The sequence below is a fragment of the Neomonachus schauinslandi genome, chromosome X, assembly GCF_002201575.2.
Source record: "Neomonachus schauinslandi chromosome X, ASM220157v2, whole genome shotgun sequence".
NCBI classification, from domain to species: Eukaryota; Metazoa; Chordata; class Mammalia; order Carnivora; family Phocidae; genus Neomonachus; species Neomonachus schauinslandi.
The window spans coordinates 117185640-117202783 of NC_058419.1; the positions used below are offsets into that span (position 1 = coordinate 117185640).

At 47.9% G+C, this 17144-nt stretch overlaps 1 protein-coding gene across 1 annotated transcript in view; it reads right to left on the reverse strand.

Moving 5' to 3' along the window:
- The window catches only part of PRPS2 (phosphoribosyl pyrophosphate synthetase 2), a 37574-nt gene extending 20436 nt beyond the window's left edge, over positions 1 to 17138 (reverse strand). The window contains exons 1-2 of the mRNA XM_044911967.1: positions 17097 to 17138; positions 9435 to 9618 (exon numbers count right to left, since the gene is read on the reverse strand). Coding sequence (XP_044767902.1) covers positions 9435 to 9539 — 105 coding nt within the window. The 5' untranslated portion in view covers positions 9540 to 9618; positions 17097 to 17138. The remainder of the gene's footprint in view (positions 1 to 9434; positions 9619 to 17096) is intronic.
- Positions 17139 to 17144: the final 6 nt, after the last annotated feature.

Consider the following 17144-nt stretch of genomic DNA (forward strand, 5'->3'; position numbering starts at 1 on the left):
TCTACACTCTGACTCAAGCCTGTATTTTTGCCAAGGGCAAAACCACATACATTTATACTGATAGTCAGTGTGCCTCTGGGGTAGCTCAAGATTTGGGAATGTTATGGCAGCAACATCCAATGGGGCTAAGATTAAAAACGGTTCCTATGTCCAAAATTTATTGGGTGCCGTACTTTTTCCGGCAGCTCTGGCTATGAAGGTTCCTAGATATTCCAGACCCAGCTCCCCGCAGGCCAACGGACATCACCTTGCTGATATTTCCACCCAAGAAATGCTGCTCTCAAGGAGACTGACAGCCAGACCCCTGTCGTGTTCCAAAGGGATGTTCTCTCAAAGGACAAATTAGAAAAACTGACCAGAGATGCCCAACAATTGGCCCCAGAAAAGGAGAAACAACACTGGACATCTAGTAACTTGTTGCTTCGATAAAGAAAGCAAGCTCTGGTTTCGACCAAATAACCATCCGGTCCTACCAGAAATTCCACAATTCCCACTACTTCCAACCGCACGCGCATTAAACCGTGGGTCTACTGACAAAACGAGAGCATTCGTGAACCGACGTTGACGGGAAAGTATTAAAAAGGCTGCGAAAATGTCTACTTTGCATGTTCCACTTGTCCAAAATACAATCCTGGAAAACATCTTAAATTGCCCAATGGACCATTTGAGGATTTCACGCAGCTCCCCCCATCTCACGGATACAAGCATGTTTTCGCCATGGTTCGTCTCTTTTCTCACTGGACTGAAGCTTCCCTTGTAGAGAGGCCAGTGCCTCTTCGGTGGCTAAAATTCTAGCAGAAAAAAAAAAGGAGCCCTGCCCGGAGAACCCCTCCTGAACTACACAGTAACCAGGGCACCCATTTTACCGGCCAGGTGCTTCTGTAAGTCTGGGTGCTGTGGCTGGCTTTACATAAACGTTTTCCATACCGTCCTCAATCCTCAGGGCTGCTCGAATGCACTAAGGACACTGTTAAGACTCCAGTGGCGGGCGCCTGGGTGGCTCAGTCGTAAGCGTCTGCCTTCGGCTCAGGTCATGATCCCAGGGTCCTGGGATCGAGTCCCACATCGGGCTTCCTCCTCGGGGGGAAGCCTGCTTCTCCCTCTCCCACTCCAGCTGCTTCTGTTCCTGCTCTCGCTATCTCTGTCTCTGTCAAATAAATAAATAAAATCTTTAAAAAAAAAAAAAAGACTCCAGTGGCAAAATGTTATAGACTCTCCAAATACCTTGGTCGAAGGCATTGCCATAAATCCTTCCAGACTGCAGATCCTCTCCCCCTTTGGAACTCATGCACTCCCGCCCTTGGCGATAGTCCTAGGATGACCGTGCGTTTGGCCCCTGCGTCTTTGGCCCCACAGCTGATGAGAGGAGAGATCTTCAATATCGTAAAGGTCTAGTTACGTCTTCACTGTGCACTCCCAGCAGACAACGACCTTACGTCATCACCCTTCACAACCTGGAGAATTCGTCTCTTGGAAAGGACACCTCCAAAACAATTCTTCAGCCTCGTCGGAAAGGCCCTTATCAGGAACTGCTCACCAACCCTGCTCTGCAGGGAACAGACTCCTAGACCCACGTGACCCATCTAAAGCAAGCACCAGCCCCTGACTGGACCTGCACGCCATCTGATGACGTGAAAGCCAAGACTGCCCGGAACTGAAACAGACAACACCTGCAGAGACCGCTTCCCCAAGCTGTCCGGACCAGGCCTGTAGACCCTATCCTCACCGACGACGCTGCTTCTACCTCTTTTGTGTCAAGAAAATGCCCTTGATCTGCATTTCCCAATCTCTTGCAAAAAAGGGGAAAGCTTTTGAAACAGGAACAGCCTCATTAGGATCCTGTGAGCCTTTCCCAAGGGTGACAAGGCTCAGAATTCACAAGTCTTTCTTTTATCTAAACTGTGAACTGACCCTGGATTCTTACCCAAATTCATAGTTTCTGAAATCACAACTTTAGACACTATTATTGATAACGCACACGGTTCTAAACAGCTCTTTCGAGGTAACCACACTGTTCTGAGATGTCCTTGAAGTTTCGCTGTTCTTGCAAAAAGGGTCCATTAACTATTGCTTCATGTTTGTATGCCTACTGGAGCTTCCCAAATGGGCTCGGATATCCCATGCACTGCGCTCTCGCGCTATTTCCCTTTTACGTCATAGCCATTTCAGGAGACAAACGGGACTTGGGATGGCCTTCATAGGGAGAAACGTTTCTTCCCCAAATCCAAGTAAGAGCCAGTAAATATTTTCAGACCTAGGGTTCTGATTTAGAACCAACATACAGTTGGTTCTGTCCTGTTAGTTTGGACTGAGTATCGTCTCTCCATCTTCAGCAGAAAGGACATGCCCAGTAAGGTGGTGCCGGCTCCGTGCTCACAATCTGGAGAAGAGACAGACTTCAGGTAGGAAATGCCTGAGACTTCGTCTCTTCTAACGCTCCCTGGACTCAGTGTGGCTTAAGTGCTTTCCAACTGCTGCACACTTTCCCTCCGACCGGAGACCCGACAGCCAGGAAAGGTCCTTGCTGGCACTCAAGAGACAAAACCCACTAAATATAGAGAACCTGATTGCCGATCAGAGACGCTTCCAAGGAAAGACCTTGATCAAAAGGGGGAAATAAGAACATTAGTAATGGAACCCTCACTAAAATGGAGTCAGAAGGTTTTGGGAGGGGGAGCTCTCATGCCCTCCCACTCCTAGTCAATCGCAGACCCAACGGGAAGAGGGGGGGCTTGACCTTGCATGTGGATACTATACTACTTTGCTACTCCAGCAGGAGGAAGAAACCGTCTCCCATAGCCTTTTGTCTCATAACAGCCCTCCCAACTTCCCCCGTTGCTCCTTCAGAAGTGTCCCTCTCCTTTGTCCTCCAGACTTGCCGATGGTTTTTTTAAATTCTCGAATAAACCTACCTTTTGCTGGTAAAATAACTGGCAGTTTTACTTTTAAGGTTAGCAATACATATGTAACACACACACACACACACATTTTTTCCAACACACAAGGAATGAGAAGAAACACCCTAAAATGTTAATGGTAGATGTTTCCAGAAAGTGAAATTATGGGAAAATATTCTATTCTTTTACATTTTTCAACTTTCTCAACTAACTACATACCATAATTCATGTTTTCATTGTTTAACTCCCTGTTCTGTTCCACACTGCCTTTGGGATAAAAAGACCCCGACCTCGGGGCACCTGGAGGACTCAGTTGGGTAAGCATCTGCCTTCGGCTCAGGTCATGATCCCGGGGGTCCTGGGATGGAGCCCTGCATTAGGATCCCTGCTCAGCGGGGAGTCTGCTTCTCCCTCTATCCTTCACCCCACTCGTGCTCGCTCGCCTGCTCTCTCTCGCTCTCTCTCTCAAATAACTAACTAAATCTTAAACAAACAAACAAAACAAAACAAACAAAAAAGACCCTGACCAGCCTGGCTCCAAGGGTCCTCCCTGCAATCTGCACTGGGCCCACTCTCTCCCTCTTCTAGAGAACAATTTAAGCCTTGCCATCTACACCCACATGTTCGCCTCGCTACCATGCCTCTGCTGGGCCACTGCTGTTGACCCTCCAGGTCTGGTTCAAATCTCCAAACGCGGTGATGCTCTGACAACTCCAGAGAGAAACGGTCTGTCCATTCTAAAGGGACACTGCATTGGCTGAGTACTAGGCCACTACCAATGGGGACCACCTTTTGCCATCCGCTGAAAGACTGACATTGGAAGATGTGATATGTACGGATATCATAGCTCACAACTGGACTAGGCATCCCTCAAGGGCAAAGAATTGGTTTTGGAGATTTTCACATCCTCTGCAGCTCACAGCTCTGTACCCTACATACCATAGCTCTTCGGTAAATACTTAACAAGAGAATCTCAATCACATCGAGTTTTCAAGACTTAGTTATTTGCCTCAGTGACTTGTGAGAATTATTTAGCCTAACATGATTTCAGGGATGATGAAAAGAACAAATTGATCACTGGGACTTCTTTGTAATACAATCTGATTCTCAACGCTTGTCAAAGTGGGGCTCTTCCTATAATTTTGTAACTGGCAAAAACATTCCTCCGTGGCATCCAGCATTTCCTGCTTCTGAGATCCAAACCACAGGTAATGTCTAAAACTCGTACTTCCTGATTTCCTTCTCCAGACCTTGTTTACAAATTTGCATTCTGTACTAGGAATTTGGCTCAAGACCCAACTGAATCTTGCAGGAAAGATGATTTGCAAGTTAACTGACTTTACAGCCACTAAGAGAATAATTATGGCATTTCCACAAAGGTAGCATCAAGGTACAGTAACCAAAAGTAAAACGTTCAACTCCCCTGATGAAACACGGAGAAAGATCAAACATTTGGCGAGCCAGGCCAATCATGATAAAGACTCTTGGGATATTCCAGACCTTATGCAATGTACCAGATGTCACCCTGCTAAAAGTGTAAATTTGATGGGCTTCACAAATTTATAATATTGGAGAAACCAATGTCAGGACAAATGTTCTCAATGTTTCCGGTTAAAAAATAAAAAGAAACAATTTGATAACTGAAAAGAGAACATAACCTTGAAAATGACTGTGAAAAAAGCTACAAGTCCTCTACCCCCTCGGAAGTAATGCTTTCCAGTTTTGCCCACGTCAGACTGTGTGAACCAGGGAAGGGGTCTCTGCCGTCGCAGGGGACAAAGCCAGCCTGTGCTCTGTTTTTGTACAACCTGTGAGCTAAGAATGGTTTTTACATTTTTCACAGGCTGAAAAGCAAACAAAGAACGTTTTGTGACATTTGAAAAGCATAGGAAATTGCTATTCCAGGGGCGCCTGGGTGGCTCAGTCGTTAAGCGGCTGCCTTTGGCTCAGGTCATGGTCCCAGGGTCCTGGGATCGAGCCCCACATCGGGCCCCCTGCTCCGCGGGGAGTCTGCTTCTCCCTCTGCCTATGCCACCACCCCCTACCGCTTGTGCTCTTTCTAATAATAAAATCTTAAAAAAGAAAAAGAAAAAAAAAAGAAATTCCTATTCCCGCGCCCATAAATAAAATTTTGTTGGAACACAAACAGACATCCCTTCACTTACATATCATATATGGCTGCTTTTGTGCCAAAATGGTGGAGCTGACCTAGTCCAAAAGATCTGGGGGCCCACCAAGTCTAAAAATTTGACACCTGGCTCTTTTTGGAAAAAGTCTGCCTACCCATGTATTTATTACATGCGAAGCACGTTAGAAATAGTAGCAAATGCTATCATTAAATTTATAGATGAGAAAACTAAACACACACAGAGTTTAAGCTACTGTTGCAAAGCACAAGCTGAGTGAATCATGATGCTGAAATTCAAACCTGAGTCCCCTTGTTCCCAAAGTTGTAACCCCAGAGCTCAGACGACGCTACACCATGTGTTTTACGATTCATACTACATCATCTTCCTTTCTCTGGGTCAGACCACATGTGCTGCTGTGTCATGATTTATGAAACCATTCCTTCACCTTCAGAACCAGTCCCTGGTTTCTTGTACATACCAACGAAGCCAAAAATAAAATTTTACAGATGTGCGGGGCTTGCTTAAGAAGAAGCAGTAAGATTAAAAATAATGGGGCGCCTGGGTGGCTTCGTCGGTTAAGCGTCTGCCTTCGGCTCAGGTCATGGTCCCAGGGTCCTGGGATCGAGCCCCGCATCGGGCTCCCTGCTCAGCGGGAAAGCCTGCTTCTCCCTCTCCCACTCCCCCTGCTTGTGTTCCCTCTCTCGCTGTCTCTCTCTCTGTGTCAAATACATAAATAAGGAAGCAGGTTTTGAATACAGTTAAAAGGCTCTAGGTTTTTCTGGGCTTCTTTGCAGCTAACTCTGAATAGGTCGATTACGGTGAATTTCATTGTGTCTCAGACATCATAGGCAGCATGGTCCTGTGGGAAAGAGGAGGGCAAGAGGAACCCGGGGGGGGGGGGGGGGGGGGGGGCCCGGGGGGGGGGGGATGCCGCCCATGGTTCCTCCTGTGGCTGAGGAGGCTTTTCTTTCTGAGCCCAGAGAGCAAGTGTGGCCCATGACTTCCTGTCACATTCAAACACTACATGGCCCTTGGCCTACCTAAGCAGGGCACAAAGGGGGAAGAAAGGTTTTCCCATCATTCTGGGTCTCACCTCAGCCCAGTTACTGATAAACGTAGTTTGCTCACAGGCTCAGGCCATTTCTCTTAAGCACTTACTTAATCCCTTGTTACACTCACTTCAAGAGGGAGATTTCACAGAGGTAAGAAGCCAAGTGAAGACACAACCAAAGGTTGGAGGGATGTGGCCTCAAGCGAAGGAACGAGGCAGCCTCCAGAAGCTGTGGAGGCGGGAAGGATCCTCCCCTAGAACCTCCAGACCCGCCTGGCTCTGCCACACCTCGATTTTTGACCTCTGGCCTCCAGAACGGTGAGAGCCATTTCTGTCGTTCTAAGGGCCCCCCCCCCCGCCCCAGTTTAGTCATTTATAAAAGCAGCTACAGAAACGGAACACAGCCCTCCAGCATTCCTTCTCCGCTCATCAGTTTTCTCTGACAATAAGCCACACAATTTCTGCCCTCAGGCCTCCCTCTGCTGCTATCTGTGCGGCCTCTCAACCCCGTGTCCACCTCCCTGCTTCTGTGCTGTTGACAATGAACGTCTTATCTCATCCATCAGCAGTTAAGTCTGGAACTGTCTGATGGGGGTTAAACACTAAAAACAGCTACCAGCTTGTTTCCAAGAAACACACTTAGAGCAAAGTGATTCAGAAAGAGCGAAAGGAAAGAGAGAGACAGGTGCTCAAAACGGCCCGAACGGCATACCCGCCCAAGTGTGCGACAGTAGGAAGCAGGACAGAGAGCTGGTGGGAAGCCACCACCCCACAGAGCAGGTACACCCGTGGGAGAGGACCTCTGTACAGCGGCAGGGGGCACTGCTGGTGGGAGGCAGGTCCGCACGCAGGGCCAGGGCCAACCAAGCAGGGCTAGTTTCCCTGCACCACAAAGACTTCATTAGGAATAAACACGAGCAACGGAGTTTGAAAACACCACCCTGGAAACAAAGGTAACTGCAGATTGGATACTTGCAAACAAAAGCCGTAGGAGTTGCCACTGGTTATCAGTTAAGGAGAAGTTAGGGCTCCCCTCCCTAGGCCGCTGGGCCTGGGACAGGGACCATGTAACGGTAAAAGGATATTCAGTTACTCAAGAAGATACAATCCACTGCCTTTCTGAGCACCAAATGCAAAAGTTACTACAAGTGAAAGGAGAACCTGATGGCAAATGACAGAATACAGAATTCGCTGAGCCTCTTGCTACACGGAAGAGAAAAGAGCACAATCATCACTGGCTTCTTTAGGACACAGACAAAAATGAAGATGTTCCACAATCCTATGACACACACAAACGGGACAACAGACTGGGCTGATGGGACAAAAATAAATGGAAATTTTGGAGCTAAAAACGCACAGAGAAGTTTCCAATCAAGTTAGAATAAAAAATGCTCCATAAATAACAAGGTGGAGGTCATATGCTTCACAGCAGTCTATGTGACCTAAGGTTTGGGCTGCCCTTAGCTGTATCTAAATCACCAAGTGATACATACACACAATCGCAGAGTCACACCCCCTCACACGCACGCACACCCAATCACCCAATCAGTGCTCTAACGCAAGGGCTGGCCAGCTGGCCTACGGACCAAATCCAGGCAGCCGCTTGTTTCTGTACTGCTTGTGAGCTATTAATGGTTTTTACATGACTAAATAGCTGCAGGAAGAAATCAGTTAAAGGAAGAACATTTCACGGCATGTGACAATGATATGAAACTCACATTTCACTGTCCATACATAAAAGTCTCATCGGCATACAGCCACACCCATCATTTACATATCGTCCGAGTCTTTGAGATACACCAGAGTTCAGCTGCTGCCACAGAGACCCTACACCCCTTTACAGAAGTTTGCCGACCCCTTCTAATCTATGCAGGGTAAACCATAACTCAATTGCAGAATGGAGTAACTGACAGCTGGGTTCAGCATGGGGTCTGGAACCACACCTGAAGAGGCATTAAAATTTAGGGGGGGCCTTGGTACAGGAATTCAAATTTATAAAGGGACTTTTTTTCATATAGGAGGGAATCTTGTGTGCTGTTTGGAAATGTGTGTTGTCTCAGAAAATGAATTAGGGAGATAAACAGAGGTGTTATCAGGGGAACTTCTGTCATGATTAGTCATGTCACAGAACAGACATGTGTCTTGTCAACTGAAGGATTCATGGAGAACCTGATGAACATCTATCTATCCATAAGACCTAAAGCAGGTAACAGCTTAAGAGCTGATGCCTATCGTGGTTTCAGTGATATCCCCCCAAAACTCATCCACCCAGACCTTTGGAATGTGACCTCATTTAAAAAGAAGGTGTTTACAGATAGAACTAGGGTAAAGATCAAAATGAGATCACTGTGGATTAGGATGGGTCCTAATCCAATGACTGTCCTTTTTAAAAAGAGGGAAGCACACACAGAGACAAAGGGAAGGCAGCCATGTGAAGAAAGAGGCAGGGATGGGAGTGATGCTACAGAAGCCAAGGAATGCCAGGAGCCGCCAGAAACCAGAAGAAGCAAAGAAGGCTTCCCCTCCAGAGTCTTCATAAGGAGCGCAACCCTTGTTTTCTGATGCCTGGCCCCCAAATTGTGACAGAACACGTTTCAGTTGTTTTCAGCCACCCTGTTTGTGGTCATTTGTTACAGCAGCCCTGGCGAACGAATACAATCCCCTCCCAAGTTCCCCTCAAATTCCAACTTCTCTGAGCTTTCTCGAAGGAAAGGACTATTTTAATTTCTTCTAGAAAGGCACACAGCCTCACATGGTGCTAGTGTGGCTCAAAGAAAAAGTCAACAATATTAACTTTGTTCTTCTGGAAAGGTTAAAAAGAGGTAATGGTGTATTTTTTAAATGAAATTGTTTACCTTGAGAGACCTGCAGATTCATATGTAGTTGTAAGAAACAATTCAGAGATCCGGCTGTGCCCTTTACCCAGTTTCTCCTCGTGGTAACATTTGCAAAACTAGAGTACAGACTCAAAACCAAAATACAGGCATTGATCCAGTCCAGTGATCGGATTCCACTTCCCCAGTTTGACGTACTCACTGGGGGGTGTGGGGGGGGAGGGGCGGGTGCGGGTGCCTTTCGTTCTATCCATCACCATAAAGATACACAACATTTTCATCACCAGGGCTATATGCTATCCTAATACCTACAAACATATGCCTTGTCTGTTTCTATAAATATGAACATGATGGCGGGTTCAAAGACAAACCTTTGAAAAGCCAAGATGAGAAGGCTTCTTTCCTCGATCATTAAAATAGAAAGCAAACATTTTCCAGATATCCTGAGCTAATATGTGAGGGGGGAAAAAACCGTAGATGCTACCCCAAAGCAGGTTCTGCCAACAGGACACAAGTCTCATACCTTGTCCTTTTTATCCTGTCGCGCGTACGGAAAACAAGGGATCACGGCGGTCACCCTGGATGACGACGCGATCTTGCAGGCATTGATCATGATGAGGAGCTCCATCAGGTTGTCGTTGATTTCCCCACAGCCACTCTGGATGATGTAGACATCTTCGCCCCTCACGCTTTCACCGATCTCAACGCTACGAAAAGAAAAAGGCCATCCGCTAACAGTAAGATATGTCTGCGTCTTGGAGGTCCCCTGGAGCCCCACCGGGGGGGGGGGGGTGAGGATTCGCCATACAGCAGCGCTCGTGGCTATGATTTACCACGAGCAAAACGGGCAAAGGGAAAAGGTGCGAGGAGCAACCTCCGTGGGCAACCAGGTGCAAGCTTCCAAGAGTCACCCTGCGGTGGAGTTGCACGGGTCGGGCTTCATTCCCCAGCCACGTGCCGTGACAATATGTCCTAAGTGCTGTCCACAAGGGAAGCTCATCGGTGCCCAGGCTCTTACTGGCGGGCTGGTCACACAGGCTCCATCTGCCTGGCACGGACCAAAATCCCAGACCTCCAGGGGTTCCACCTTAACCACACTGTGCAGTTAGGTAGAGCGAGCCTTTCAAACACAAGGTTCCCAAAGGCCAGCTGAGGACCACCTCGCAAGCTGAACTTTTTCATATAGGAGGGGATCTTACATGCTCGTCAGAAATGTCTCAGTCCTGCTATATTAACTTCTTTCTGCTAAATAGTATACTGACTTTTATTTTGATTGAAGTTACATATACACACTGCTTAAAAAATTCTAGTCATTCTGTAAACCTTGTAACAAACATTTCAGAGGCAACCAATTTCAACTCTTGCTATGGTTCTCAGGCATTTATCTTCAAGTCTCCAATTGGTACGTTTCTATTGCTTCACCTTGAGTTTTCATTTTAGGCATCAAGTGTTGACTTCTTGCTGTGAAGATGAGAACGTAACTATCCCCACACCACGCCCCCCATCGCCCGCATCCCCTGCAGCCTTCTGGTCTCCCACCATCCCAACATAGATCAATCTTCTAACCAAACAGGACGGCTACTTTTAACCCTGTAAGTGCTATTCAGAGCTGAGCCATAAAGCAAACTTAAATCCAAGATTAGATTTCCCTCTTACACATAACTTTTGGTGATTTGTTGTCCCTGGAGTATACTATCCTACCTTTTCACCTGCTAAGTTTTCTAAGTAGTGAATACAAATTCACACCAAGTGTGATCGCCAGCTCACTGGCCTGCCCGTGTCGTCTCCCGCCACTGGTTAACGCGGGTTCTCCTTCTGCCTCTGCACAGATGCCCCCCGGGGAATCCCACCACCCCTCCCCCGCACTCAATTTCCCACTTTCTGTATCCTCTTTCTTGCTGTACTTCTTTGTTTTGCTGGTTGGCATCCTCCAGTAGCTTCTGGAGAAAGAGTAAAGAAAGAGGAGCTTCAAAAGTCTTTGAAAATTGCACGTTGGAAAATTTCTGTTTTGGGCAGAGAATGCTGACTGTTCAACATGAGAGCAAGCCAGCCCATCCCTGGCATGTGCCTTCTGGGGGAAGAAAAGTGAAATAATGCTGTGTGCTGGGGCAGGTCCTTCCCAGAGTAGGGCCAAGAACCAAGGAGACCTTCAGCTCTGCTACAACATTGTTCCAACTGATACATTAGGAACAACTGGAGCGTAATATGAATTCTGCATTTGCTTCCATACCACCTTTCATCCTGAGATAAGAATGCAGAAAACTGCACTGCACCCAGCTGAATGGAGCCACTTAGAACTACTCTGCACATGCGCACACACACTCTCCCCACCAGCACCACAGCCACACCCATCCACATCTGGTATCACCGTTTTCCACACAACTTCAGATCACCCTCCCTCCATCGCCTCACAAGAACCCAAAAGCTACAGCCCTTCCAAGACCCACTTCCCACAAGGAAGCTGTAGGTCTTTTTCAGTGGAAAGTGCCATACTTACTACAGTGTTTATTATCTTTTTTAAAGGTTTATTTATTTGAGAGAGACAGAGAGAGAGAACGAGCAGGGGGGAGGGGCAGAGGGAGAGGGAGAAGCAGACTCTCTGCTGAGCACGGAGCCCGATGTGAGGCTCGTCCCAGGACCCTGGGATCATGACCTAAGCCAAAGGCAGATGCTTAACGGACTGAGGCACCCAGGCGCCCCACTATCTTTTAAACCTGTAATAATATGTGTAGTGTTTTACCATTTCTATTATATTCCCATCTTTTTAAAATAAGTTACTGAAGAAGTTTGAGTGCTGTGCCCCCAACCCCAGTTTTCCCATAAACCCTGTGCTTTTTATTGTATGATTTTGCATAGCATGAGGATTGTTAGGAAAGCATATATCACATTACAGTAAGACGGACTATAAATGGGCTCACCCTAAAAAGAAGTATAACGAATCTTATTTTAAAATTACAAGATAGGTACATAAATAATTACCCTTATCTCTTCTACTATCAGAAGCCAATTATACCCAATGATACTGTTTTATCAACAGAGCGAATTATTTCTAAAACAACTTTAAAATGAGTCGACATTTTGGATACCATGCAGTAGTATGCCGAATTACCAGAAGCTTCTATCCAACTTCAACTAGAATAATTAGAACACAAAAATGAAGTTTTTCAAGGCGAACTGATCTGAAAATGAGTTTTGGTAACAGTGGGTCATATTTTTCTATGTTCTCTGCTATGAATGGAAGGAGTACGATGCCACCCTCACGATGAGACTGACAGAATTCTATATGCTCCCTCCTATTTTGAGTTCTAAGGAGCTAAACGTAATTTCCTTGTGAACAACTGTGGAATAAAGTCAATTTGGAAATCGCAGTATTATACAGCAATCTGCAACCAACAAGCTGAGAATGGTCCCCACAAAGAGGTCTATGTCCTAAGCCCCCAGAACCTCTGAGTATGTTAGTTACATGACAAAGGGGAAAACAAGTGGGCAGACAGAATTAAGGTTATTGATCAGCTGACCTTAAAATGGGGAGACTTCCCTGGATTATTCAAGTTGGCCCGATGCAATCACAAGGGTCCTTAAAATGGGCGAGGAAGACAGGAAAGGGCCGAGAAAGAGATATGAGGTGTGAAGCAGGGTCGGGGAGGTGCTATATTGTTGGCTTTGAAGCTGGAAGAAGAGTCCAAGGACTGCAGGCAGCTTCTCCAAGCCGAGAAAAGCCAGGGAATGGCTTCTCCCCTAGGGCCTCCAGAAAGGAATGCACCAACCCGCGACAGACTTCTGACCGACCCAGCTGAGATGCAGCAGTACCACGGGGGACATGGGCCTGCCAAGCCGGCACTGTTCACTATCTGGCCTGTTACAGAAAAAATTTGCCAGCCTCTGAGGTTATGACTGTTTATCCCCCAAGACCTGCTTCTTTGGCCTATTTTTCTTCAGGAACTTCAGTCCCCTTATGATTAGCAGTCCAGCAGAGGATGGAAAAGTCCTATCACCATGGCAACTTTTCTCCCCAAAGCTATTCCTGCTTCTACTCATAAAAATGATCACGACTGATCTTTCTTGTAGGGTCTTTTAAAAATTGTGGCCAGAAGGCAGCATCCTTTTGCTGTTCAGATGGAGAATCTTCACAGATCCCAAAATAAGGCAGATGAGTTTATGTGACTCAACAATGAACGGGTGTGGTAATTGAAAGATGGCTGCAGACACCTTAAAACTTTTCCCATCAAAAACTGGAGTCTAGGGGCTCCTGGGTGGCTCAGCTGGTTAAGCGTCTGCCTTCAGCTCAGGTCACAATCCCAGGGTCCTGGGATCGAGTCCCGCATCAGGCTCCCTGCTCAGCGTGGAGCCTGCCTCTCCCTCCGCTCCTGCCCCCTTCTCACACTCTCTCTCTTCAAGTAAATACATAAAATCTCAAAAAAAAAAAAAAAAGTAGTAGTGGAGTCTAGGGGCACCCAGGTGACTCAGCTGGTTAAGCAGGTTAAGCATCCGACTCTTGGTGTCGGCTCAGATCATGATCTCAGGATCGTGAGATTGAGCCCCGCGTCGGGCTCCACACCCAGTAAGGAGTCTGCTTGAGATTTTCTCTCTCTCCTTCTGCCTCTGCCCTTCCCTTGCTTGCTGGGAAGCAAGCTCTCTAAAATAAATTAATAAAAAAAGGGGGTGCCTGGGTGGCTCAGTTAAGCTCGGGTCGTGATCCCGGGACTCTGGGATCAAACCCCGCGTCGGGCTCCCTGCTCAGCAGGAAGCCTGCTTATCCCTCTGCCTCTGCCCCTGATTGTTCCCTCTCTGTCAAATAAATAAATAAAATTTAAAAAAAAAAAAAAAAAGTGGAGTCTATGCTCCCCTTCCCTTGGATTTGGGAGGATTCTGCTTGACAACGGAAGTGACAATGCACCAACTTCAGGGCCCAGACCTCACCAGACTGGCAACTTCCACTTCCTGTCTTCCATGCTATAAGGAAGCTCAAGCAGCCCCGTGGAGAGCTACTGAGGTTCCTGACCATGCTGCCAGGCAAAAGCCAGCACCGACTTACCAGCCATGTGAGCAAGCCATCTTCGAAGCAGACCTCCAGCCCCAGTTAACTGTCCCTGATGCCATCACCCAGGGCACTGCCCAAACTGTAGGTTTATGAGTCAAACAATTGCTGTTTTAAGCTGTTAAATTCTGGGGTGATTTGTTACACAACAGAAAACCAAAACTTTGGGTCTTTCAGTACAGCTAACCACTCTGTGGGCAGTTTAACTGACCAGAATAAAATGTTACAACAGACTTTCAGACACCTTCATTGTAGGATTTCAGTGGTCTATAGTGAAGCTGGTGCAGACATCTCTGTGCATATCTAAAATGATTCACAGGGGCGCCTGAGTGGCTCAGCTCATGATCTCAGAGTCCTGGGATGGAGTCCTGTGTCAGGCTCCACACTCAGAGGTGAGTCTGCTTGTCCCTCTCCCCCCCCCCCGCTCGTGCTCACTCATGCTCCCTCAGTCTCTCAAATGAATAAATAAAATCCTTAAAAACAAACAAACAAATAAATCAGTAAAATGATTCAGAGATGGAAGGGAAAATCAGGAGGCCCTGTGTCTGATTAAGTGGTGTTTTAAAAGTGGGGAATGAGGGACACCTGGGTGGCTCAGTCGGTTAAGCATCTACTTTCGGCTCAGGTCATGATTTTGGGGTCCTGGGATCGAGCCCTGCATCGGGCTCCCTGCTCAGTGGGGAGTCTGCTTCTCCTCTCCCACTTCCCCTGCTTGTGCTTGCGTTCTCTCAAATAAAATCTTAAAAAAAAAAAAAAAAATGGGGAACGAGGGGGGAGGGGCGCCTGGCTAGCTCAGTTGGAGAAGCATGCTACTCTTGATCTTGGAGTTCTTAGTTTGAACCCCACGTTGGGTATAGAGATTACTTAAAAATCAAAACCTTAAAAAAAAAAAAAAAAGGGAATGGAAGGTGATGACCAGGAGACATCAAAGCAGATTTCTGGTTCTGGCTCAGGGGAGAGGTTCAGGAATGGGCCTCTTACATGAACTAAATAAATTTTCTCTTCCTTTTACCCCGTTTCTCATCTCTAGGACCACACAGTAAAAATCAGATCATAAGTACAATACCTAGTACAGAGAGGACTGTTTGTAAAAATCAACCTCTGGACCTAGACAGTTCATGGGAAAGAAAAGTCAGGAAGCTAACCTGTTATATTCTAAATAATAAAAACATAATGTTGGGGTGCCTGGCTGGCTCAGTCAGGGAGCATGTGAGTCTTGATCGTGAGTTCAAGCCCTTCCTTGGGTGTAGAGATTACTTAAAAAACAAAACAGGGGTGCCCAGGTGGCTCAGTCAGTTAAGCGTCCGACCCTTAATTTCGGCTCAGGTCATGATCTCAGGGTCCTGGGATTGAGCCCTGCATTGGGCTCTGGGCTCAGCTCAGCTCAGACTCGGCTTGAGATTCTTTCTCCCTCTGCCCCTCCCCCTGCTCACGTGAGCTCTCGAGCACGCTCTCGCTCCCTCTAAATAAATAAAATCTTTGAAGAGCGAATTGTTAAAAAAAAATTAAAAAAAACAAAAACAAAATAAAAAAACACAATGTAACTATACAAGCAATTCCCAGACTTCATTTGAGCAGAAATCCAACAATGACTTCGCAAAGGACTTCTGAGCTAGATTAACTATGCTCCAGCAGTAAAGGATGGCGCTGCACCGGGAGAACATGGAAGGGCAACATATTCGCTTTCAAAATCCACTTCACCCAGAAATTTCTCCTCTACTTACACGACGCCACCTCCTGAACAAAAACTATTATCCCACTCTTAACAGCTACTCAAACTTGAATAGGACTGGCAAGATATTACAACATTCAAACCTAGCTACACTATCCTTTTCCAGAGCCCTCCACCATGCTTCCAGACTTCTGTATTAAACTCTGCGAAGCGGAAATGTCTGGCTCAAGGACTCCTGGCAGGTATAGCACCTGTTACTCCTTCACAAACGTTTCTTCACTGACATTAGCAACAGGGCTACTGATTTCCCACCTGGAAGAAGGGCTTCACAGATCCTATAAAGCTGACTCAACAAAACACCATCGTCCCCATATGTATGACTCTAACTCCTCAGTATCTAAGACATTTTTGACTAACCAAAAGTCATCGAGGTTTTCTTCTACAAAGGTTTAGTTCTAGGCTTTACATTTAAGTCTACGATCCATTTCAAGTTAAGTTTTGAAACGGTGGGAGGTCTACATGGTTTCTGTTGCCCTTTTGGCAGCTCACACCGATTGTTCTAGCACCACTTGTTGAAAGTGTTGGTTGCTTTGGACTTGTGCCAGATATAGAAATGATCAGTAACTGCGTACAGTGCTGGACACTTAAGGGAGAGAGCTAAAAAGGAGACCCACTTGAAACTGGTCAAAGAGCTCTGCGGACTCAGGCAAGTGGCAAACGGAGCCCTGTCTCGATTCGGGGGGAAGGGGGCGCCGGCTTGACCTCACGGAACGGAGACGACCACGGCTCCCGGATCTGAGACACGTGTGGCAGTTACGCCGGGCCAGGGCCTTGAGGCAGAAAAATGAGAGGAAGCCCACGGGAACCAGCACGTGCGCTCTGGTGCTCTGGCGCTCTTTAAACCCTCCGCACAAACACCCCCTCTGCTCAACCCAGAGATCCGCGCCCAGGCTGCTGGAGAGTCACCTGCCAGCTTTGAAAACGCAGATTTCCACCCCCCCCCCACCCCGCCCTGCCCGCGGGATCCGAAGCTCCGGGGCTGGGAGGGGAAGCAGCTTTTTAAACGACCCCAGGTGAATGCAGTGCGCTGCCGGGGCTGGGGACGTGGGCGGAGCCGTCCCTCGCACGCCCGGGGTTTGGGACCAGCCTGGAGGGGACGGGGAAACCGGACGAGCACAGCCAGGGGCGTCCCTCGCCGCGTGCCCGGCACCGAGGCGGTTCCCGCCGGCCTGCGCCCACCTCTCCTCGACGCTGTGACCGCCCCGAGGTCGCCCTTCCGGGCCAGGGGCCGCCCTCCTCCGCGTCTCCCGGGCGCCGCAGCGGTGGCGCGGAGGCCGCGTCGTGGCCGTCCCGCCCCGGAAGGGGGAGCGGGCGGCCGCGGAGTGGTCCCGGGCGGGCGACGGTCCCCGCCCGGCCCCACAGCCGCGCGCCCAGCGCCCTCCCCGGCCCGGCCCGGCCGCCAGCGCGGCCCCCACCTGGTCTCCTGGTTGCTGAACTTCTTAGTGACCACCTTGCCCAGCTCC